Below are 24,385 nucleotides of genomic sequence, written 5' to 3' on the forward strand. Positions count from 1 at the left end.
ACATCTCCACCATCTCTTACACTAGTTTTGGACGTAGATGCCGTCCAAATAAATTAAATAAATTGTCAGCCTTCCTGACCCCCCCCTGAGCACCACAAAATGAACAAAATTCCGCAATTTGTTTATCTCGCACCTACCGCTTATCCTGGTGGGTATTCTATAACCCCCACACACCCCGGTATTAGTTGCACGTAAATCCCCCCCTCCCCTGGCCTTAATTCCTTGCTGTGCCCCTGTACTCAAGGTCATATGTAGAGGTCCGTGGAAGTGGTTTTATTTTTTGCTAAAATTCATTTTAAAACCATGTGATTTCGGTGTTATAGAAAATGTTGGCGGTTTTATTAAAATGCCACAATTTTCCCACATTATAGGCATTTTGTTATTTTACGATACACATTTCATGAGTACTTATTCAAATATGTAGTCTTGGTGAATACGATCGGCAAACGGCAAATCCCTCTACCTCTTATATGTATACTTCGTGAGCCATTCCAGAATTTTTGTATTGTCAAGTTTCTCTACACTAAATAAAGCCTTTAAAAATGCTTCTGTAGTAGCAACAACAAGCTCCTCCTTTGCTTTCTTTGACTGAGTGACTGTGTGTTCAAATGATAGCTGTTGTTTTGCAGGTGTCCCCTTTTTTTTGCTCGCTTTTGTATATCGCTACTGATGTGCTTTAACAAAGTGTCACATCTTGCAAATTATAATCTTTTATCGCAAACTTTGCACAGTAATACTCTGTCTTTCACATTGAATCCTAATGAGCTGAATTCGCTTGCTCTGTTAGGAACAGTATCACTTGCGTTTGGCATTTTAAAATTCCCATCCTTCGTTCAATATTTAAAGCTGGAACTACGATAAAAAAACAGTCTAACCTCAAAACACAACCACTCACAAAGGTGTTTTCAAACTGAGTGCTGGGTAGCTACAGTATAACCATAGAACTGTACAACTTACAAATGGCCGAAATGTTTCATGACGTGGGTTCCCTTTCGATACCCCTCACTCAGGTGTTGAGGGAAGGTAGGACAGCTGCTAGATACAACAAAATCGCTTAGTTTTGATTACAGCTGTTGCCAATCGGTCGGGAAAGGCAGTGAAAGAATCACACGTAATAAAACATAATCGGATTCAAAGAAACTTGAAAAGTTATTTCCCATTAATCGATCCTGCAACATCTAGATTGAGACACTTTCTCTCCAGAAGAATTAGATATTACATTTGGCCAATGCCGAAATGATTTCTTTTGCATTGTAGTTCAGTGCAGAGCCGAATATGCGACGATCCATCCGCTAGTAAGGAGACCCCCCTCTCCTCCTATCCTTTCTGTTCCTTCCTTCCCTTCCTCCATTGCTAGCGCTTCGTGCTTTCAAATAACCATACTTGTCAATGGATATCTTTAAACGAATCGAATCACGCAGTTGATGGCATGGCGCTGTTGATGGCCACCATGGTCACCACGGAGCCCATTTCAATTCGGCCCGGTGGTGTGCCCTCTACGGCGTGAAATACAGGCAGTGCCACATTGAGGCTGCTTTCTGACTAAACGAAATCGAAGAGAGAGGCTGTGATAAATTGAACGGCAAATTCTGGTGGAGAAATCACTACGGTGCGCGATAATACGCGGATGCGTTATGCGCGAGGCTTAACGAGCCAGTTGACCTTGGAATCGTAATGAGATGAAGCAAGTGAACGTCGGCAGCATTAAACAATGAAGGTTTAGGCTTTAATAGACTGTGACTCATTAGATGTGATATTTTTCGCTAATCCACTTAACATTGCAAAGAATGCGAAATTTTGTTTTCATTTACCGATTTTGTATCATTTCATGTTATTTCGCGATATCGCATCTCGCGAAATTCACGGACCTCTAGTCACATGTCATTCGTCTGGAGAACTCCCGCCCACACTCTGTTGAAATTGAGTCGCTTTGTTTATCAAATGTCTTGGATTTCTTTTTCTAATAGCTCTCCTTTCCATTTTTAGAAAAGTAATTATTGCAGTCTTTTACAGATTATAAGACTCTTTTCGGTATGGCACACACCAGAAAAAAGTCCACTTGAAGGGGCAGCACGACAGGACACGAGGACTTGAGTTACCGTATAAGCGCGTGTAAGAGGCGCACCTTTTTTCCCAGAAATTGCTGCCGAAAATGAGGGTGCACCTCTTACACAAACTTCTTATCTTCCCCCCTCCCCTTTCACCGGTCGCAAGTCCAAGGGGAACTGAGTGGGCTTGGTTTTCAGTGTGAGTCAGTCATCTGAAATCCTAGGTCAAAAGCAAGCGGCAGGCAGGGGAGTTTATCCCTTAGTGACGTATTTTTAAAATGCTCCTGTTTGCTTTTCTTGTAAGCATTGCGCGGTCACGTCGGTATCTCAGAGGTGGGCATTGAAAAGATCGCGCGGGGGTTTTTCGCTCCGGAGCACGCGCTAAATTTATTGTCACGAGTAAGCATCCCACGGCATTTATACGGCATATAGTAATCGCTTATCAAACGTAGAGAAACGCATAGTTTTGAAGGACATACCTGATTAGTAGTCAAGATCTGTCTTGCTGAGCAATTTCCATTACGCTGAGCACGTGATTTTTCAAAAATCATCTTCAGATGCTAATATGAGGATTTTTGCAACTGAAAATTACATTGGTGTCAAAATCTGCGCTTTAAAAAATTCGAAGGGTGTGCTCATTGTTGGACTAAATTGTGGATATAAGAAATCAGAAATGCTTATAAGTGAAGAGCACTGAAGGAGAGGTCGAGGGGAAGGAGCGCGATCCCACCGTCCTCGAAGCTACGAGCGAAGGAGCAAGGGACAAACACGTCCGATATTGCATGTGACGTTGTTGCCTACAAAGCGAAGGGGCGAAGGCGCAGCAATGTGATGTACGCAGTTTGCATTGCCTGAAGTAACCAGTCTGTCTTGTCTTGTTTGAATGCGCTTATGCTACTCTTGCTTCTTCCGAAAGTGTGCTGTTTGGACTATTTTGAATATTAGTAGCCTTGTTGTAACTATAAATCTTTGTGTCAAACAATGAGAGCTTAAAAAACTTAAATTCTGTCAGATATGCGTCGCGTTAGATTTCTTTCTTTTTTTGTACCTCGTGCGTGTCTTGCAATTATTGAAAGCTATCGAGATATCCTCAGGCTCAGTAGATGACTCCCCTTGCATTTGGCCTCCAGAAACTGGGAGATCGATCAAGGTCAGTTGCTGAGACGGGGTAGGGATGAAACACGTTTCCGTTGTTCCCCTGTAACTTGATGTTTTCCTATTTTCCTGTGGGGTATCGGAAAGGAAAAAAAAACGTCAGAGGCATTGGCTGATGGAGGGCCGAGTGTGGCTCCGTTAAATCTATGACGTGGTTATTATCCTACGGCGCTCAGATTGCCCTGATTGTTGTCCAATCTCTTGGGAAGGTTCATGCTATGTGCCTGACGTGTTTTGCCTTAAAATTTTCCACGGCTGCAATTCTATTGCAATACTCCTGCGAGAGCATTTAAATAAAATTGTTCGTATGACAAGCAAAGTAGAGCAATGGCGTATGCTAAGAGAGGATCGGAACTCTTTCTACTCCCTCTTATGCCTCTATTACCGCCGCAGTTTATCAAAATTTCCTCTTTCAAATAGTACTGAAAGAGGAAATTTCGATAACTGAATGAACACCGCTGTGACTTACGAAGAACTTCATGCTAATAGGGTGTTTACCTATTATTTTTTTTAAATGCCTAAATCAAAAGATTATTACTCCTGGTGCACATATTTCAGGCTTTTAGATTTTTATATGAGGATATCTATTTCTTGTGATTAAATGAAAAGTGAAAACGCGACGGTTAAGTATGAATGCTGGGAAAACTCCATGTGGTGTCGTTCTGCTTCCCGCTGCCGCTAGTGAGATGACCTTGAGGCGAGGCTCTGAGTGCTGATACGACGCAGGATGCTAGCAGGTAGCAGAGTACCCTACTAGCAGGTAGCCCTTGGCTTAAATAAGGATTATTAATACCTTATCAAACGCTTAGACCATAGAAGAACTAGACCCGCCATTCCCCACCCCTACCTATGTCTCGCCGTGTGGCCAACATCTCCCCTCCGTTCCCTTCCTTCCCCACCCACTTTTAAAGGGGCGTGACGTAACGGTTGTGACGCTCATCGTCGTAGTGCATGGCAACGAATGGGGATTCACTGTATCACTGCGGTATTTTGACCATTTTCTTCACGATTTTTCAATTAAAAGTACTAATATATATTGCGTTATGTACGAGAAGTATTCTCTCAGCCATGATTGGATTGGTGAATTTACAATTAATGAACAGTGGCATTTTTCGTCATTGGCAGCGACGAAAAAATATTGTGGCAGTAAAATGAAGACAAAGCCCTTTGTAAACTTCCGCAGATTTTTTCTTATCTCGTTAGCGATCTAGCATCATTCGGAAAATCGTTATAAAAACATGAAATCTTGCACAAAAGTTGTAAACGGGGGAATTTTAGAGAGGAAAAGGGTCATGGTGTAAAGAATTTGCCGGTCGTCCACGAAGTAACGCGGCAACGCCTTCGCATATAGTAATTTTTAAACGGTCAATTATGCGACGCAAATTGAACTGCACGCTAGCGCTACTAAAAAGGGATGTCAACAAATCAGCATTCATATTATTTAGGTAAGTAATTTAGTTATTTCATAAATGCATAATTTTTTACCTAGCAGACAGCTCTCGTGTTATATATATTTTGCGATGGTGGAAAAAGGTCGCCGGCTTTGCAAGTGACACCTACGATTTACGTACGCTACGGAAAATTCTGGGGATAAATAATACCTATTAACATATTTATAATAAGAAAGAAAGAGAGGATTGGATTAAAATAATTTTAAAGATAAATTTGCTTTATAACAATCAATTATATTTAATATATTGAATAACTTATTAAATATTTTCATGTAATGTTGTACGTATGTACTTACAGAGTTTTCAATTAAATTTTTTTAAACAATTTACGACATAATTTAATTTTTTTATTCTTGTCACAATACGTAAGAAAAGAAGATGCAGATTCAACGATCATCTAAGAAATAAATCGCATTTTATTAAAAAATCCAGAAGCAATTACTCTGTCCAATGTGTGAAATGTAACGGATAATTTTCTATTTTTCACGGCAGTATAATATTTCGAAGAACTTGGAGACGCAAGAGCATAAAAGATATTTAAATACTGCTGCATCTTCCTCCAAAATACAGAAATTTTTAGTAAAAACAATTTATGGAGACGAAGAAAAGAAACTAGCATTAGCAGTAGGATGTCTTCCCATGCTATTTTTAATAGTCATTCCTTCAGATCAAAGGCATGTACAATCGGTTTTGCAGCGCACATGATACATAACGCCTTTCAAACAGCTGCTGTTATAGATATAGATATGAAAAATATTGTCATTAAAATATATTTCTATTTTTACATTACACTGTGCGTCTTCAAATACTGAAAGAATTTTGTGAAACTGCGGAAGTCGCATATATAAGAAAATACTTGGTTACTGTAAAACGCACTAGTTACCTCTTTCGTCAGCTGTAGATAGAATTTTTAAATTATACCACACTATGAATTCCTACTTTCTATATCAGGCTTAATGCCCTACAGTTGTAGAAGAGAGTTTTGAAAAAGAATCCTCAAATTTAGCTAGAGTTTAAAACCAATCAATCACCTTTTTTAAAAATGCTATTGAAGTTATTGAGGGTGATAAAATATTGGTAATCTTAGTAGTGAATGAAGTTTAAAATATCTGAATCAAAAGCGGTCAGAAAGTCAAAGCGGTCGGCTAAAATCTCTATGACCTTTGACCCACATTACGACTTTCGGTGGTCAAAATAAATTGTTGTACGGATGAATGAACTGCGTAACCAACTTTGGCACCCTTCAAAACCTATGGTTTGACACGTTGGTTGTCATGATGGCCAGACATTTAACTCTATGACCTTTGAGACCTCGGTGGTCAAAAAAAATAACAATACGGATCTATTAACTGAAAAATCGACTTTGGCACCCTTCTAAACATATGGTTCGAAACCTGGGTGTCACGATGGCCAGACGTTTACCTCTATGGTCTTTGACCTCCGTATTAACCTTGGAGGTCGATTAGTGAATAATATGGGTATTTGGACAATACCATTGACTTGGGTGCCCTATAAAATCCATGGATCGACACCTTTGTTGGTATGCTACTCTTTTTGCCTCCCTTATGACTTTGACGGTCAACGGTTAAATTTTCGTAAATAAAAGTGTTATTTTCGGGTTTCTCTGGTCCAAAAACCTAAGAATTGACATCTCGGTCAATGAAATTCAGACATTCTATCTCGACTTTTTAAACATTTAAACCCCATAGGGCAAATTCAAGTTTGGACCCACATTGTGAGGTCAAAAGGTCAAAATTGTAAAATATTGCTTACACTCAAAAAAACTTAGGCCTTTTCCCCATAAGTGTGCCAGTTTTCATGAATATTGCTCCATGCAAAGTTATTAAAATTACATTCTTAATAAATATATTTAATGCGATCGCTTCGTCTTGATTTATTTAGCTTTTTGCGCTGAGTCAAGGCTATAAAATGCCTTAGTTCATCGTAAAAATATGTTTATTAAGTGTATAATCATTTTGCGTGCCCAATATCGTCACTTTTCAGCGACTTTGCAGCGTATGAGCGTTAAAATATCTCAAGTGCGCATACGGAATATCATCCGCAGTCCGAACCGTGACGTCACGATCCCTCATCCCACTCACTTCCCCGCGGTGCGATGTTGGCCACAGCGTTCCGTCCGAACGGCAGGTCTACTTACTTAAATGGTCTAAGATCAAACGAATAAAACTTTCCGACCTTAGCCACTTTTTAATGGGTGATTATTAAGAGATGTTTCCCTGAGCTCTGTGCCTCATGCATGCATTGGTAATCTCAGACGATGCAAAATTCTTATCTAATCGTATAGAAACAAGGTCCCTGTGACGTCACGTGGAGTGGTATTGCATGGGCGCCAATCTGGCCTTTTTCAAATGAGGATAAAATTGACCATTGCCATTCGTCTGAACTGGGATTTCTAAAACCAAATAATTTGTATATTCTGAATTCATTAATGGTGGGTAAGGAATCATGGTCAATGCATTTAGTTTTCTTTGATGAAGGAAACTTCCCTATTATGAGCTCCTACGCACATACTAATAAAACAAATTCTTGCCAAATTATATTTTATTTAAAACTGATGAAATTATAGTTGCGCAAGGAAAGGAAGGAAGCCCTGCATGCCGGATTATTGCGAGGGCAGATTGTAAAGATTGTACTGTACATTTATAGGGACGTATTAAAGTCTACGGATGGGTTGAAGAGCATTTTTCTCGAATTCGAATATCGAATACGATGCAAGTGCTAGCTCATGAGAAAGGGTCTGGAGAAGGCAGACTGAGGTGACAAGGCGGACGTCTGGTTTCACACCTTTAATTCACAGAGCGCAGAGGTACATTCTCTCCATAGGACACACAGCGCTAGACTCCCCTTGCATTTGCCCTCCAAGAAGCTGCCCCTCGTGTAATGTCCATCTCGTGACCCGAGTGTCACTCTGGGAAAAGCCAACGTCGCGTGCATTTGAATGCATGCGTAAATTCTTCTTAGTGTTGTTCTTGTGGAGTCATCGGCATTTTACAATTTCAGTGCTTGCTCGATAAGTTTTCATAAAAATATTATTAAAGCATTAAACCAACAAAATGTGCAAAATTTCATTAAAGACCCAACCATTGTCATTAGAGATGAAGAGAATTACAGACAATCTGTGCTGTGTATTTAAAATTCGAATACACTTGGGTCTCGTATAGCGCAAGGGATGCGTTCCTTGGGGTCTTTGCGCTATACAAATTTGCGTTTTATGAGAGCGTTTTAACATTGGAAATAAGGGATGCGTTCCTGGGAGCATGGGTGTTGGGTATCTTACACCCTCTAAACCATATATATTCCCATAAATAGCCTTAGAAAACATTATTTATGCAAATGTTTATAGTTTAAAATATCTTTAAAGATAGTATGCCCGCATTCAAAGACTTTTATTCGCGTTGAAATAAATTCGTACGAGCTTTTGAAATTCCCCCATGTCGTGCTGGTGGGCTAACGTCTGCTATTTCAAGGGGTTCGTAATGCATTGCTGGCAGTTGATGATTTTTCAAACCAGTCTAAAAAAACTAATGTGTCACTCAGGCCCTTTTGTCGCTCATCGAAATGACAGGAAAATGCTACTTTGAATGCCATTTCATAGCTAGTGGTGTTTATGAATGATAAATCATTTTAATTTGAAGTCCTTCGAGTCATTAGCAGCCAGGTGAAATGGTCTTTAAATGCCTCGAAACCTGACCCAGGTTTTCCTTCCCTGAAAATGAATGAACGAGAATGCATTATTTTCCAAAAGAATATCGTCTCGTCAGAACTAAAAACTAGTTGAGGGGGAAAGGAGCCACTTTCACTCACAGCTTGGAGTTCATCAGAAAATGTTGCGGTGACTGCGCTATCAGCACTTGCAGATTCACCTGATATCGCCGCACTGAAAATACCTGCTCGCCATTTAAAATTCTGGAACCAACCGGAGCTTGTAACCACTAAATGCCTCGGAGCGATTACCACCCTCATCTTTTTGTACAGAACCACTATGAACTCTCCGTATGTGTAGACCGCTTGGTTGAAGTTGGTGCGGCTGAGGTCACTGATGTTTTAACTTCGTCTTTATTCAGAGATCGTGCGTTTAAACTTCCTCACAATATCGCTTTGACGCTCTCCATTTTCAAAGCAATTGACCTCTTTCAATTTCTCTTCTAGGTTTATGGTTTTTCTTGATAAATTCTTGATTTTTCTACCCACATTCCTATTTTTTGCCATTTTCTCTTGGTTTTTACTCTGTATGGCTCTATCAAAATCGTCTTCCACCTCTGAACTGTATTCCTGAGATGCAGAGGACCTAGGACTGCTGGGAGGGAATGAAGCTGTTGTGTTTGAGAGACTATAGCGGACCCTTTTATGTGTTGATGCTAAACATACGCAACTCGGCCACCACTCCATTTCTCATAGATGACCTTGAAGGCTTTAGTATAGACCCTCTACCTGGAAGTAAATCGCCCGATAACCTATGAAGGCAAAAATACGTCTCAAACCGTATTGCCGAAAAAAAACTCATTTCCAGTATCCCCACGCTTAATTAACAATCTAAATTATTTATCATCATTCTGTGAAGGAGACGAGATAAATTACTTCGGTAGGCCGGCTATCTGGACCCAATGACGAGTGATACTTTTGGCCATTGCACAGCAATGGATTTCGATTAATATATAAACAAAAAAGCGGATTTGAGGCAAGCAATAATATTAATATGCGTAAAATGATAGAAATTTCGTGTGTACTTAGCGCAAGTTCACGTTTTATCACGAGAGCGTTTAAGATTTTTGATTAGGCTACACTGCGTTGCAATGTTTCCCTGAGGAACGAATTTGCGCTGTATCGAAATTGAGCTAATCGAAATTTCACTGTACGAGACATGGATGTAGTAGTATTTACTTTACATCAGATGCGCTTGCGTCCTATTTGCCATTCAATTTTTTTTCGTCGCGTAAAATTTGAGCAACGTTATCGTGGAGCAACAACAACGTTGAATGATGAAGGGTTTCAATTTTTGGACAACGTTATCGTGAAACAACGTTCAACAGGACGACGTTAAATGAGGACACACTGTACTATATTTACGACATCTCTTAAAGACGTACAATCAGAAAATGAGTGTTTTTGGCTGGTGGGGATGTTTTTGGCCCAGTTTCTCTAAAATGAGAATGTCCTTATTGTTTTCTAGGTTGTCATGGCTGCAGGTTGAGAAGTCGTTGCTTCAACCAAACAGTGGCAGTCGAGTGAAGACAGGAGTTCCTTGGCAATGACCTTACAGGTGACCACTCATTGGAGTGTGGTCTGGCAGACGACGGGAGCCAAGGAGTTAGCGGTAAGTGCATTCGTCGTGGAACAGGGGGTTCAACGACCGGGAGAATCTTCTAATGGGGAACATGCATGATTTTGTTAAAGTACTAGAGAAAGAACTCTATTGTATTCAATGGAAATTTTATGGATGAATGACGTTTTATATGACTGAGGTATGAGTCTTTTGAAATACCTCTTCATCAGCTGCCTGAAAACACAATTTCATCATGAGTGCTTGTGCATGACGTCACAGCACGGTATCCACTGATGACACACTGAGGAAGTGGATAGAAAATTGGTCTATGCTGGGGCTTAAATGCAAATTTGGCAAAAATATTGCCGTTTTAACGTCAGACTGCAGATTGTGAATATGTTGGGTCGCCTACGCGTTGTTGGAACAAATAAGGGTGACGTCCAATAAACAAAACGTTTAAGTGGTGCCAGTAAACTATTTGTCACAGTTTTAGAAAAACCCATGTATCACTTAGTATCTTTTTCTCAGTACAATTTATTATCCAAGCTCTAGATTACTAAGGTCTGTTCACTTTATCTATGCGGGTGAGCTGGTGTGGCTTAACCGAGTTGGGGTGAGAGGAGGGAAAGTTTATCGACTTGTGACTTTCCCTCTTCCAATCAGCAGACAGTAGGCGTGGCCTAGCACTTTGGAATTTCAGTCGCTCTCAGACCTCTGTCGTGTCAACTTCGTGAGTCTGCTACCTGTGTGGCCAAATCTCGCGCGTTCTCTTGGTGCTCTTCGATTCTTCCATTTAAATCCAACATATAACTTATTGTTCCTTATTCTTCCACTTCAATCCTTTTCCATCTCCTTTTCGAAAGTTTTTTATCCACCTGTTGCATTCCCATCCGCACCGACTCCCTCCCTCCACCTACTCCCTCTCAGTACTTCTCCAATCCCTTTATTACCAAACCCTAACCCTTTTCCTCAACTCCGTATTTACTTTTGGGTATTACAACCTATATAGTTCTGTATACCTATGATTTAAAAGAGTAATATCCGAGCGTGTTTTTTGAAGGCTCCGAAAGTGACTCCGAAAATTAAGACACTGACGGGAGGGGAGACGAAGAGGTTGATTTATTAGCCACACCGCTCCAGCAATAAGTTACAAAATAAATTATTTAATTAAATACCTGTCGTGCTACTGTTCTCCATTCTTATTGCATCCTCATCCTCACGAATTCCCTTGCAATCCCCGTTTATCAGAATGTTACGCTTATGTATGCCCTTCACCAGTGGTCTCGCGTTTAGCGGACAATATCCTGGCTTCTGAGATGGGATTATCCTCAATCCCCTCTAAATGAGTAGCTATACATTGTATGCATTGTTTCGCCACCGGGCCCAAAATACATGTGGCCATGTAAGAGTCACACCTTTTCAGTGGGACACTAGGGCGCCTACGTACATTTGGCAATGCTAAGGTTGCTCCTGCTCTCTCTCTCTCTCGGTACTACCCCTTCCCCTTCAACGAGGCCCTTCGATAGTGTCCGGGATCTCACGAAAGCTGACCCGCAGAGATAAAATGAACAGATGATAGTGAATGAGATTGTCGATTTAATTTGTGTTCCATTTCAATTTTGTGGATTCTCAACTCCATGCTGAGAAATCTTAAAATTAAAGTCGCAGGGCATTCTTGTAGTGCTAAGGAATTTAGAAATTTTTGGGAACTTTGAAGGTCTGTAGCAACAAGAATATTGAGAATTATGAAGTCAGATTTTGCATACATTAATAACATTAACTTGATTATCTATTCACGTTAAAAAGATACTACCTATTTCAATTTTATCAGATACCACATTAGCTTGTAGTAAATGTGTGAATATACAATGGCACTATATTTACAACTATGGAAAATGAATCATGTGTTATCATTGACACCATATTCTGATGTTGTAATTATTTTGATTTATGGTTTATGCCCATATAATTAACTTAATACAGTAAAACCTCTATGTAGTGAACCTCTTTATATCATAAAACCTCCACTTATCGTACCAAGGAGACACCCCAAAGACGGCCTAACTACCTCCGCAAATCGTACCGAGACAACTAGAGACCATTAATGCAGCCGTGATTACGTGTATGGAATGAAATTTTAAGCAATAAATGTTTCACCTTTTTTTATACATACACCCTTAATATGTTGTAATTTTAACATTAACCATTAGTTATGGCCAAATTGTTCCGTATGAGAGCATACCTAACTAGGGATGAGTCGATTCCACTTTTTTTCGATTCCGATTCCAATTCCGATTCCTTCAAATCGATTCCCGATTCTCGATTCTGATTCCATCGATTCTTACTCCTTATAGCAGGTGGGATTTTGATTTATCTGTAGCATTACTGTCATTAAAATTTAAGAATGGAGTAGAATAAAATAACTAGGGATGGACGGATCCAGGATTTTTGGAGCCTGATCTTTCGAATCTGATATTTTCGATTCCGAATGCATTTTCAAATTCCTGCCATTAAACAAAGTCATTATTCAAGTTTATTCTGGGTACATACAATTAATGGAATGCTTTTTAGATTTTCATACACATTTTAATATTTTTATAAATTAAAAATCTTTTGTATAGGCTTTCAAGTTGTTTTTTTTTAAACTTCTCTACATGCTCAGGACCTAAAATGTTATGCTTGGGTTTGGAAATGAAAATAGGAAAAATCTTAGATGATCCACTGACCAGTGACCAGTGGCATAGCAAGAGGACCCCCCAAAATATAAAAACACAATTACTTTCCTTCATAAAAGGAAACAAAATATTTAAAAATCATGAATTTATAAAAATGAAAAATGAAAAAAATTAATCTTTGAAAAATGAAGTTTTTTCTATTATGAAGGGTGTTAAAATTGGTTTGAAACCCTCTCCTATGTACCCTGTTGTTTAAAAATTTTCCCCCTGGTTTTGGATTGGCGACCCCCTGCCATCGACTGAATTCAAATTTTCCTCACTCACGTTTCCCCCGAATTTTATTTTCTCATTGCATACCGACTTGTGTTTTACCCGAAATGCTTCACTATGGTGAGGTGGATTTAGCACATCCTCGCGACAATTTATACCACAGTGCACGCACACGGCATTCATTGGTTCTCCATATCTCAATGGAAATGTTTATACACAATGAAAGACATTTTTATCGGTGTATCATTAACGTCACGAGCGACGAGGTGCTCAACCGCTCAGCTTGAGGGAGGGGTGGGCAGCAGAAGCGTGTAAAGGAGAGGTGGAGAGGAAGGAGCAGTTTCGTAGCCAGGTATTTCGTTCGGAGGGGGGGGGGGCAAAAACAGGGGGAAATATTTTAGAAAAAAAACCGGGCACTAAATAATAGGTTGTAAACTAATTTTAAAACTTTTTATAATCGAAAAAACTTATTTTGTTAAAGAAAAATTTTGCGAATTCCTGAGTTTTCAACATTTTGTTTTCTTTTGTGAAGGGCAATAATTGTGTTTTTATATTTCGGGGATGGGGAGGGGTCCGGACCCTCCCCCAGGATACGCCACTGGGAAGGAGCGCGTAAAGGAGAGGTGTAGAGGAAGGAGCGCGCTCCCTCCGTATTTCAAACAATGAGGCTACAAATGAGGGAGTCAAGGACGAACAAGTCAGATCTTGCTTCAGTGACGTCGTTGCCTTCAAAGCGAAGTCGGGCACGCTATGTGATGTATGTAGTTGGCGTTTCCAATCCGTCTCTAATTGTTTGAGGGGTTAATGCTGCGCTTGTTTCTTTGAAAATTGTGCTGTTTGGACAATGTTGCATATCAGTAAAGTGTAATTGTAGAATTGTAGATAGAAAACTGAGTTGCAATCGATTAGAGCTGAAAAAAAAACAGAAATATCGTCAGGAATGCGTCTCGTTTGGTCAAATTCTTTTTTTAATCTCGTGCATTTCATTCAACTGTCGAAGCTATCGAGATATCTTCGGGCACAGAAAGTCACTTTCCTAGCATTTGTCATCTAGAAACGGAGAACTGAAGCAGGTAGGCCAAAAAAGGTCAGTTGGTGAGACGAGGTAGAGATTAAACACGCTTCAGTTGTTTTCTTGTGATTTGATATTTTCCTGAAAAGACAATGATTTATGGTCCGTGTGATTTCGGAAACGAAAAAAAAACAAGAGGTACGAGCTGATGGACAGCCGAGGGTGGTTTTCTAAAATCTGCGACGTAGTTACTTTTGACGTGGTTATTATGCTACGGTGCTGAGATTAACCCGATGATTGTTCAATCTCTTGGGAAGAGTCACACTATATGCCATTCGTATTTTTCCTTTTTTATTTTCTGGCTGAAAATCCTGGCCACAGCTGAAATTCTACTCGTAACCTCTGCGAGAGCTTTCGAACAAAACGGTTCATGAATAGGACAAGAATCGCATGCGACGGCGCATTCGAAGAGAGAATCGGAACTCTTTCCACCATTATGGGTCGTTGCATTCACTGAAGCTTTAATTTAAAATTTCGGATCCAGATCCGATGTTTTCCGCGACTTTGGATCCGTTGTATCCGATGAAGAACAATATCCGCGGATATTTGGATCGGAGGTATCCGATCCGACCATCCCTGAAAATAACAATAGCCGCGGTGGCTACATTCTCATTTGGCCGCGGTGGCTAAACAATAGTGTAGCGTTCATATACATACCAGAGCAGCATAGCGGGTGCGCGGTGGCGGCCGAACGCAACCTGTCGAGTCTGCCCGGAGGCCGGGGCGGCTTATGCCTAGCTAGTATCAACTTCCTCAAGGGTGTCATTGATGAAACTGGGCTATACAAATGCGAATGTGTCTATTTTTTATTATTGACGCAGACGTGTGTTAGTCTAAAAAAAGTTACTTATATAAAAAAACCGCTCTTAGCGCGTATTTATAAGAAACTTTTTTTTTCACAGGTAAACCCGTTCTCTGATCGTTTTTATTTTCATCAGACTTCAAATAACATTTGAAAATAAAAACATATCTATCGATATACAGTAAAACCCCTTATTTACACTTTTCTAGGGACCCAAGAAAAAAAGTGTAAATTGCGGGAAAATGCAAATCGTGGGAAATAGAGAATTTTCACTTTTATTCATATACTGGCTTTGGAAATGTTAATTTTTTAATTGTTCACTAAGCATTATGCCATAACACTGTTTCCCTCTGAAGCACAGTGTTTTTGCTGGCAGCAAAAATTAAAAAATAATCCTGTTTTGTCTGCAATGAAAACATCTTTTGGGCTGTAACCTTCCAGAACTCTAATATATTCAGATTCTTTCCACTGAGTTGCTGTCTCTATGTTAACATCTTTGCTTTCACCACTCACCATCTTATATACAAGACTGTACCTATTTTTGAATCTGTCCAACCAACCATTATAGATGCTGTGGAATCTTCGATTCCCAATCTTGTGGGGAAATACTCTTTTCTCAAGGGCCTTTGGGCCTGTTTACACGATACATTAACATGTACGAGTTAATTTCTGCTTGCATGAATGATTTTTGTGGACCGGAACGGGATATGTATGAATGTAGACAGGGGCAGATCCAGGATTTTTTTCTGGGAGGGGCACTAGAGGGCCTGACAGGCAAAATATCTGTCTTAATTGAGATTAAAAACAAGATATAACAAAGACTTTACAAAATTCTCTTTATTTTTATATCAAATTTATTCTTATTGAATTAAATGATTGAGCCTCCTTGAGTAATACACAAAGCAAAGCGAACATAATGATGACCATCAGGGGCGGATCCAGGATTTCTTTCTGGGGGGCACAAGCAATGCCGTATCCAGGATTTTGATCTGGAGTGGGGGGGGGCACAATGATACCACGTCAGGGGCGGATCCAGGATTTCTTTCTGGGAGGGGCACAAGCAAGGCCGTATCCAGGATTTTGGTCAGGGGGGGGCACAAGGATACCTCGTCATACAAAACAAACGAAATGATAATGGGACCGTATTAAAAATCTAGCATATTTTTAAGGGTCTGGGGGGGGCACGTGCCCCCGTGCCCCCCCCCTGGATCCGCCTATGTACCACGTTATACAAAACGAACGCAATGATAACCGGACCGTATTAAAAATCTTGCATATTTTTAAGTCTGGGGGGGCACGTGCCCTCCCCCCCATATATCCTCCTATGATAACCGTATTCAAATTTTGTCTCTTTTTTTAAGCATCTGGGGGGGCACGTCCCCATCCCCTAAATCCGACTATGAATGCATGAACCAAATTTGGTTTGGAACCAAAATTAATTTGAACAGGTTCTATTTTCTGTTCGTGCATATACGCACAAGTTGGGTGAATACACGGTGCATTTTCGTGTGCATAATTTAGACATTAACTTGTACGGGTTAATGTACTATGTAAACAGGCCTTTAGATGACACCATTTGCTGGGACATTTGATGATCTTGCACCTAAAAACTACTCTTTTAGAATTCGTTCTATTTTTTCTTACCTGGAATTCTTCGCATATATTCTCTTTTTTGATAAATGTCCGCACTGGTTTGCATATTTTACAATGGCATCGCGATTTTTCACCTCGGTATTGAATGTTGAGACTGGGAATCCGAACGGATTGCGAAGTCCCAACATTCGAGTCGCCAGCGTTTGAATCGATGCGGGTTCCGGTGCGTGGGAATACTATCTCTATAATTTTCATTTTCTCGTCAATTAAAAATGTCCGTTTTTCACCTCGAATTTCCATTTTCAAGCCGGATCAATTCTATTTCCCGTACGAGTTGAGGGTAAATCGAGTTGCCGATCGGCAACACACGAGTATCCTCGGCGATCAAGTGCGTAGTACAAACTGTCATGGGACTTCATAATTTTTTAAATTTACAATAGTTTGCGATACACTGCTATTTGAATGGGATAATTCAAGTTTAAATAAGTTTTTTTAAAAGTATTTAATTAACCCCAGTGGCGGCGCGTGCGTATACGCATGTTAGCAAGTGCACACCCAAAGATGAATGCATTACAAAAGAAAACTATTCCTTTGCAACGAGAAGGATAAAAATCCTGTCTGCATATGCTAGAAACATGAACGCTACAGCTATCTCCTTTTCGAATTCACCGCTCTACAAGTGTGCGATCCAGTGGCATCGCGCCGGGCCAAAGGCATTGACCGGGCGCATTTTCGGTCTATGCGATCGCTTGAGGGTGCTCTGGCGGGACGAAGTATGCGGGGGGGTATATGCAGTTCAAATGGGTGAAGGGAGCAGACTCAAAACGATGCGAGTGCGCAGGCGCATGTTTTTGGTGAGTGACTCGCAGGTAGTGTAGTGGTGTAGCGGGTGTAGCCGCCACGTACACTACCTGCGCCCAGGATCCTAGTCCGTCTACAGAGTCATCTGTATGGCCGTTTTCTACACTACTTCCTCATAGAGTGTAAGGAAAGGAGAATGAATTTCGCCTACCGTCACTTGTAAAGGCGTGTTTAGAATAATTATTTTCATTCATGCTAATATTATTTCTGTTCATGCAATTTTAAGGTTAGAATATGCCAGTTATATGTTTTGCTTGCAATGTATTCTATTACGACGAAATATGATGCTCATGGATTAGCATTAACATAATATAATTAAATCATCCTATATCTGCTCTAATGCACACCCTAGATAAATTACCACCAGCCGCCACTGATTAACCCATAATTGCTACGTAACTGTTGAATGAAGTCAGCGCAAATGATCCCAGTTGTCGGTCAAGTTATATAGTTCCGGCATTTATCACGTCTGGTTCCCTTGCAAACTCTCGTATCAAATTATCGACTACATGATTATTGTCAACATTCCTTCAGGAGTTCTTGCATTATAATTAATACATAGCTCGATTGCTCAATACATCTACTTTCATATCGTGAATCTTTTCGCCGATGACAGAAAACGAGAGGACGTAGTTCAACTTTCCGACGTTAGTGACGTTCTGTCCCGCCACATTCAAATTCTTCCCGAAAATAGTTCTCATTACGTCTTTCTCTCTTAGATTTTTAAATAAAAATGCGCGAAAGGAAGCCAAAGGACAGTTTTAAGGGCTGATATGCGCGATTAATTGTTTTACTACGCAAAAAAAATTTTTTTAGTCGGCACGTCGTGATGCACATGGCGGGAAAACGAAAAAAACACGGCGTAAATACAGGGTTCTATTTACATTGGAGAGATAGGAAATATGACGGGACCCAGAAAAAAACTTGCAATTTGCGGGAAAACGTAAATTCCGATAACGCAAATACGGGGTTTTACTGTATTATACTTTAAAACTGGTGGTCCAGATGAATTCTCCGAATGTGATTTATAATCGTAATAATTTGATTTGCCATGACCAGCGGTGATGAAAGAACGAAAAACGCATGCAATGCTTCCCGAACCCGTGCTTTCCAATTTTTTTCTCTGAGAGTAGCTTATAAACACGAGGCATTTCAGGGTTCGTCGGTTTGTCGCTCTTGCCGACATTTTCATGTTTCGGAGGCCTCTTAGGCATGTTCGTCGCAGCACCCGCGTGCCAGGCATATTCTCCGCGCGGGCAAGGCTGACACCGCGGCCGCTTAGGTGTGTGGCAGCCTTTGTGCCCCAAACTTATAGTCTATGCTCAAAACATTTATCTTCCTGGAATTGATGGAATCGGAATCGACTTTAGGCGATCGATTCTCCATTCCGATTCCGTTCCCGAGAATCGGTGGAATCGAGAATCGACATTTGGAATCGACTCATCCCTATACCTAACAGTAAATAAGGAAAAAGGTATCCAACGATCCAAATCATTTTAAGTGACTATTGACTTAAGAGAGATCACATCATTTTCTCTCTGATCATGGTACAAATCATGCGATAGCGCTCGCTTTCTGTAATTATCAAATAATAAGTACATATTCACTAATGCGTGCATGTTTATTCAAACACATAAATGTAATGGTTTAAAAGACAGTAGTGCTTTTCATTTCCAAATGATATGTAAAAATGGTGCCTATCACTAAAATCTCTCGATAGTGAACCTCCATCCGTCAAACTGCCCATCCTGCAGTGTGGGCAGAATACTCGCATACATGTGTTGCGTGAAGTGTACATCAAAGGATAGACACAAAACACGCTCAATTCGTCGCTTACGTCAGCTGTGAGTGAAGACGAACTCCAGTCCACTTTGGAGGCACAACCAAGTGCACTATTAGACGAAATCACATTTCAGCAGCTGCTTCTAACTAGACGATGCAATTTTGATATTGCCAGCAAGCAGCCTAGTCAGATCCAGGACCAGGGGCCAGTGATTTTGAGTGGGCCAGCATTTACTAGCCGCAATCAGAACTGATAATGTTGTGAAATTTCTTCGACGTACAGGCACTTTGGTTGTGTGTGTAGTTATGCCCTGATTTGGTTGTACACTTTGGAGATGAAAATGTTTCAACTGTTTCTATAAATAACATGTTCATTGTTGTTGTTTTGCTTCTGAGTAAATTGACTAAATAAAATTGAAAAGTTCAATACTTGAATTAGTAGGAAGCTCTTTTAGATCCTGAAGTCTCTAAAAATCACACAGATTGATAGAATTTGTTCTTAAAATTCTATTCTATCAATGTACGCTACACTCCTAGATTAGAAATGGTGTTTAAACATGATGCAATTATGATTAACACATTATGGTCCGCACGCATGTTTTTACGTGTTTCCGCCGCCAGCGCTTATGTGCCGATCACGTGTTTTTACGTTTTCATGCAGTGTAGTCTCCTGCTGACCTCTACGGATTTATTTGGAACTATTTCGACCTAGTTCTGGTTTGTGCGTCTTCAGGTAGCTTTACTGTTTGTTTTTGTGAAAGTTTTTCTTATTGATGTCTTTTTTATCGACGTTATAATAGTTTGAACATATATTGAAAACCTACCTACCCAGAAGAAATGCAAAAAGTAACCGGCCCCAATGGCTAGTCTAGTTTAAAGGATGCCGGACCAAGAGGTGTTAACACACTCAATGCTGAGAAAATTTATCATAACACACCGCCACGCGGAAAAAATATTTTGCAATAATATCAGATATTATGTCTTCCTTAATCGTATACAATCATACATAGGTCAAAATTATTAAAATTTGCGCTATTAATAAAGAAAATATTAAATATTATAATAAAATTATAATAAATATATAATAATAAAAAGAAGGCAAAAAATCTGCTGAAAGCAAACGACTTGTATCCAGTCACAGGAGAAGACACACTGAGACGCTGGGCACAATTGCAGGGTCTAGTAGAAGACGCGGAGGCAGATGGCGGGCCGAGAAACCTAATGGGACCGATGCCTTGTATTCAAGGCATCCGCATTGAGTGTGTTAATGTAGCAAATGGGAAACTTATTTGATGTTATGGTCAAATTTCATGCATGTATGTTCACGACCAGCTGATGATTTAAAATAGTGATTTGACATCAAGTTATGATAGCCTCTTGTGGTATTTATTTTTCTCTACAATAATTACGTGTTCAACATAATGTGCAATGCCATAATTGAAGCTCTTTATTGGCTTGTTTCATTATCCATCAAATCCTACAACCTTCCCTAGAGATGTAATGATTCTTAAGTAGGTAACTCTGAAATATATTCTCATGATGTGGCATATAAGAATCACCATATAAGTCCATGAATTTTTAGCATATCCTTCTCCATGACGTGGGATAACAGGTTGTGCACAGGAAAATCAGGAATCATGCTTGAATTATGTCCCTGGAATTATGCGTGAATTACTGTATAAGCATGTGTAAGAAGCACACACGTGTAAGAGGCGCACTCCTATTTTGAGCATCAGAGCTAAAGAAAAGGAAAACTTTTCGGCATTTTTTTATCCTATCGCACGGTGTAGCAGACTTAAGCCTGGACTTTCGACAGTTATCAATTTTTCCGCTTTCAATAGTAATAATTTACACAGCATTCTTGTGCTAAATTTACATGATATGTGTGGCGCTCGGAGATTAGTAGGTATTCACTTGTAGCCTTAACCTTCTGATGCTTACTAGGGACGGTCGGATCGGATACCTCAGATCCAAATATCCACGAATAATGCCCTTCACCTTAATGTACTTCGGATCCAAATTTGTCAAAGAAATTGAATCTGAATCCTAAATTTTCAATCGTTGCTTTCGTGAATGCAACATCCCATAAGAGGGAGTAGAACGAGTTCCGATCCTCTCTTCGCATGCGCCGTTGCACTACGATGTTTGTCCTACTCACGTGCAATTTTTTTAGAGCTCTTGTAGGAGTATTGCAATAGAATTTCAGCTGTGGAAAATTTCAAATCAAAACATAACAGGCACATAGCGTGAATCTTCCCAAGAGATTGGACAACAATCGGGGAAATCTCAGCGCCGTTAAAAAATAACCACGGCACAGATTTCACAAAATACCCCTAGCCCTCCATCAGCCCCTGCCTATGACGTTTATTTTCCTTTCCGAGACCCTACGGACCATAAATCACTTGCTCAAAGGAAAATATCAAGTTACGTGGGAACAATCGAAACTTGTTTCAACCCTTCCCCGTCTCACCAACTGACCTTGATCGATCTCCCAGTTTCTGGAGGCCTAATGCTGGGTGAGTCACCTAGCGAGCCTGAAGATATCTCAATAGCTTTCAATAATTGTAAGACACGCACGAAGTTCACAAAACGAAAGAAATCTACGCGACACATATCTGACAGAATTTAAGTTTTTTAAGCTCTAATTGATTGACACAAAGATTTATTGTTACCGTATTACCGCTACTAATATTCAAAATAGTCCAAACAGCACAATTTCGGAAGAAACAAGCGTAGCATAAGTGCATTCAAACAAGACAAGACGGACTGGAAACTTCTGGCAACTGAAACTGCATTTATCACATTGCTGCCCCTTCGCTTTGAAGACAATGACGTCACGTGCAAGATCGGACGTGTTCTTCCCTTTCTCCTTTGCCCTCAGCCTCGTTGTGGAGGAAAGACGGAGGGAGCGAGCTCCTTCCCATCTACCTGTCCTTCAAAGCTCTTCACTTTTAAACATTTCAGATTTCTCCTATCCGCCATTCAGTCAAACAATGTACACACTCTTTTGAATTTTTTAAACAGCAGGTTTTGACACCAATATAATTTTCAATCGCAATAACCCTTATAATATCGTCTGAAGATGATTTTTGAAAAAGCAGGCCCCTAGCGTAATGGAAATTACTTGGCAAGACAGATGTTGACTATTGACCAGGTATCGTCCTTCAAAACTGCACTTTTCTCTACGTTTGGCAAGCGTGTACTATTTGCAGTATAAATGCTGAGGTATGCCCACCCATAGCAGTAAATTTAGCGGGCCCTCCGGAGCAAAATACCCCGTGCAATCTTTTCCATGTTCACATCTGAGGTACCTACCAATGTGATGGTGCGATGCTTACGAGTTAGAAACGCAAACAGGAGCATTTTAAAAATATGTCACTAAGGAAGAAACTCCACTGCCTCCCGCTTGTTTTTGACCTTGGTTTTTAGATGACTGACTCAGCTGGAAACCTAGGCCACTCAGTTCTTTTTCGGCTAGTGACCAGGGAAAGGGAGGAGGGGAATATAAAAAATTTGTGTAAGAGGCACTCCCCCATTTTCGGCTGCAATTTCTGGGGAAAAAAGGTGTGCCTCTTAAAAGTGCTTATACGGTATTCATGAATTTTTGCTCAAACCGGGAATATTAAAATTTTTTTTCAAATTCATTTCACATATAATTTTTCCAGTTCAACGCCCTTTTTCTGGCTGAAAATGTTTGTTTCAGTTTTAAGTGCACCATCTTAGTATAATTTCTACCGCTGCAGCAAAATGTGGTATGACGGACAAGGCAACATATTCGAAATGTCTATCACTATGATTTATGTAACATTCAAAAACACAAAGACTTAGAATTCCGTGGGACATCAAAATCCGCTTATCAGATCAAAGTAGCGTCTTGGCTCGAATTGAATGTATTTAAATTTTAAATGCATTGTGTGCTAAGTAACCAATCCTTGTCCTTTTATGCACATAAATATAATATTATTTAGAAGCATTGAAATGATTTGGGGTGTCTTAACATTCTTAGCCATCACAGTAATAATGTGAGATTAACCTGGAATTTTTTCAGTTTTTCTTGGAAAACTGGGAACTGTGCATGAATTTTTATACTTTGATTGGTTGGACATCCTGTGGAATCAATTTGAGCCATAAGGCTAATTGCATGAAAAGAGGCTAGCTAACCTCTTCCTTGTCCTTGTAAATACATAAATATAATATTATTTGAAAGTATATGAGTAATATTCGGTGTGTTAAAATTCTAATCCATCGCAGTAATAACGTGGCATCAACCAGGATTGTTGTAAAATTTCTTTTGCTTACAGGTGCTTTGTTTGTGCATATACATGTTCTGATTTGTTTGTACACTTTGAAAGATGGACTTTGACTTAGTGTATGTTACATTTATACAGGCTATGTTGGTGTGCTTGTATTGGAGTTTGGCCTGTTTCTTCACTCTTCTTTGATGTGCGTTCATTGTCTTCCGAGAACAGGGCTCGAGGATGTGGCGGATGGGGATAGTGGCAGACATTGCGTGTGCTCGCATTGCAGCCAGGGATTTGGCAAGAGCAGTCAGCTATTGTGCCACGCAAGGACGCACCACTTGGGGGAGCTCCCCTTTGCGTGCGGGGATTGCAGACAACGATACGTCAAGGCAAGCGACCTGACCCAGCACTCAAAGAGCCACAGTGCCGTCAAACTTCACAGGTAAAGTCATGAAGGAAAGTCTCCTGGAAAATACTTCGAATTGGAAGTGGAAGGAATTGTAAATTTTCTCTCGTCCAATTCGTGAGTGTTTCTTATATCTTTCCCTCCGCTGAGGATGTCTGTTTACCTGTGAAGCTGTGATGTCATGGAATCATGTGGGCCATTTTGTATTTTTGGATTACTCTGTGAATTTGATGATGAAACGCCTGAAAAAAGGCTGCTTTTGTTCAACGTAGCAATCTGCAAAAACTATTCAACTCTATTGAATTTGTGCGATGACTTGATTTGATATTTCACATTCATATTTCTGGGTCGAATTTGGCAATGACATCCCCTTGTTCTCCAACCCATACGCTCTCATATACAAATTTAATCAGTTACACAGCCTGAAAAAATTGATTTCACCCTCGGCCATGCACCTATTGGGACGGCTTGAGGGGTAATATGTTGATGTTGTAATTGAGATTGTTGATGCTTTCCAGGTGATTATAATATTTCAGGGCATCAGAACTCTTTCAAGGGCTTGGGAAAAATCATAGGCTTGACAATATTAAGAAATCTCTTCTTTTACTATTTTAAAGGTCGTTTTACAGGGTACATGGAATTGTGCAATCTGACGTACGTCCAAAGGCGCGATCAAAATTGTGTTGTGTAAAGCGGTGAATTGCTGGAACACATGTGAGAATGCGTGGATGCGAGATGGCAGAAT

At 40.1% G+C, this 24,385-nt stretch overlaps 1 protein-coding gene across 1 annotated transcript in view; it reads left to right on the top strand.

Moving 5' to 3' along the window:
- LOC124158268 (Golgi reassembly-stacking protein 1-like) overlaps positions 1-24,385 on the top strand; it is an 87,397-nt gene that overhangs the window by 47,656 nt on the left and 15,356 nt on the right. Inside the window, exons 7-8 of the mRNA XM_046533463.1 lie at positions 9,846-9,989; positions 23,463-23,676. Coding sequence (XP_046389419.1) covers positions 9,846-9,866 — 21 coding nt within the window. The 3' untranslated portion in view covers positions 9,867-9,989; positions 23,463-23,676. The remainder of the gene's footprint in view (positions 1-9,845; positions 9,990-23,462; positions 23,677-24,385) is intronic.

Source organism: Ischnura elegans, chromosome 4 (assembly GCF_921293095.1).
Source record: "Ischnura elegans chromosome 4, ioIscEleg1.1, whole genome shotgun sequence".
In the NCBI taxonomy this organism is placed as follows: Eukaryota; Metazoa; Arthropoda; class Insecta; order Odonata; family Coenagrionidae; genus Ischnura; species Ischnura elegans.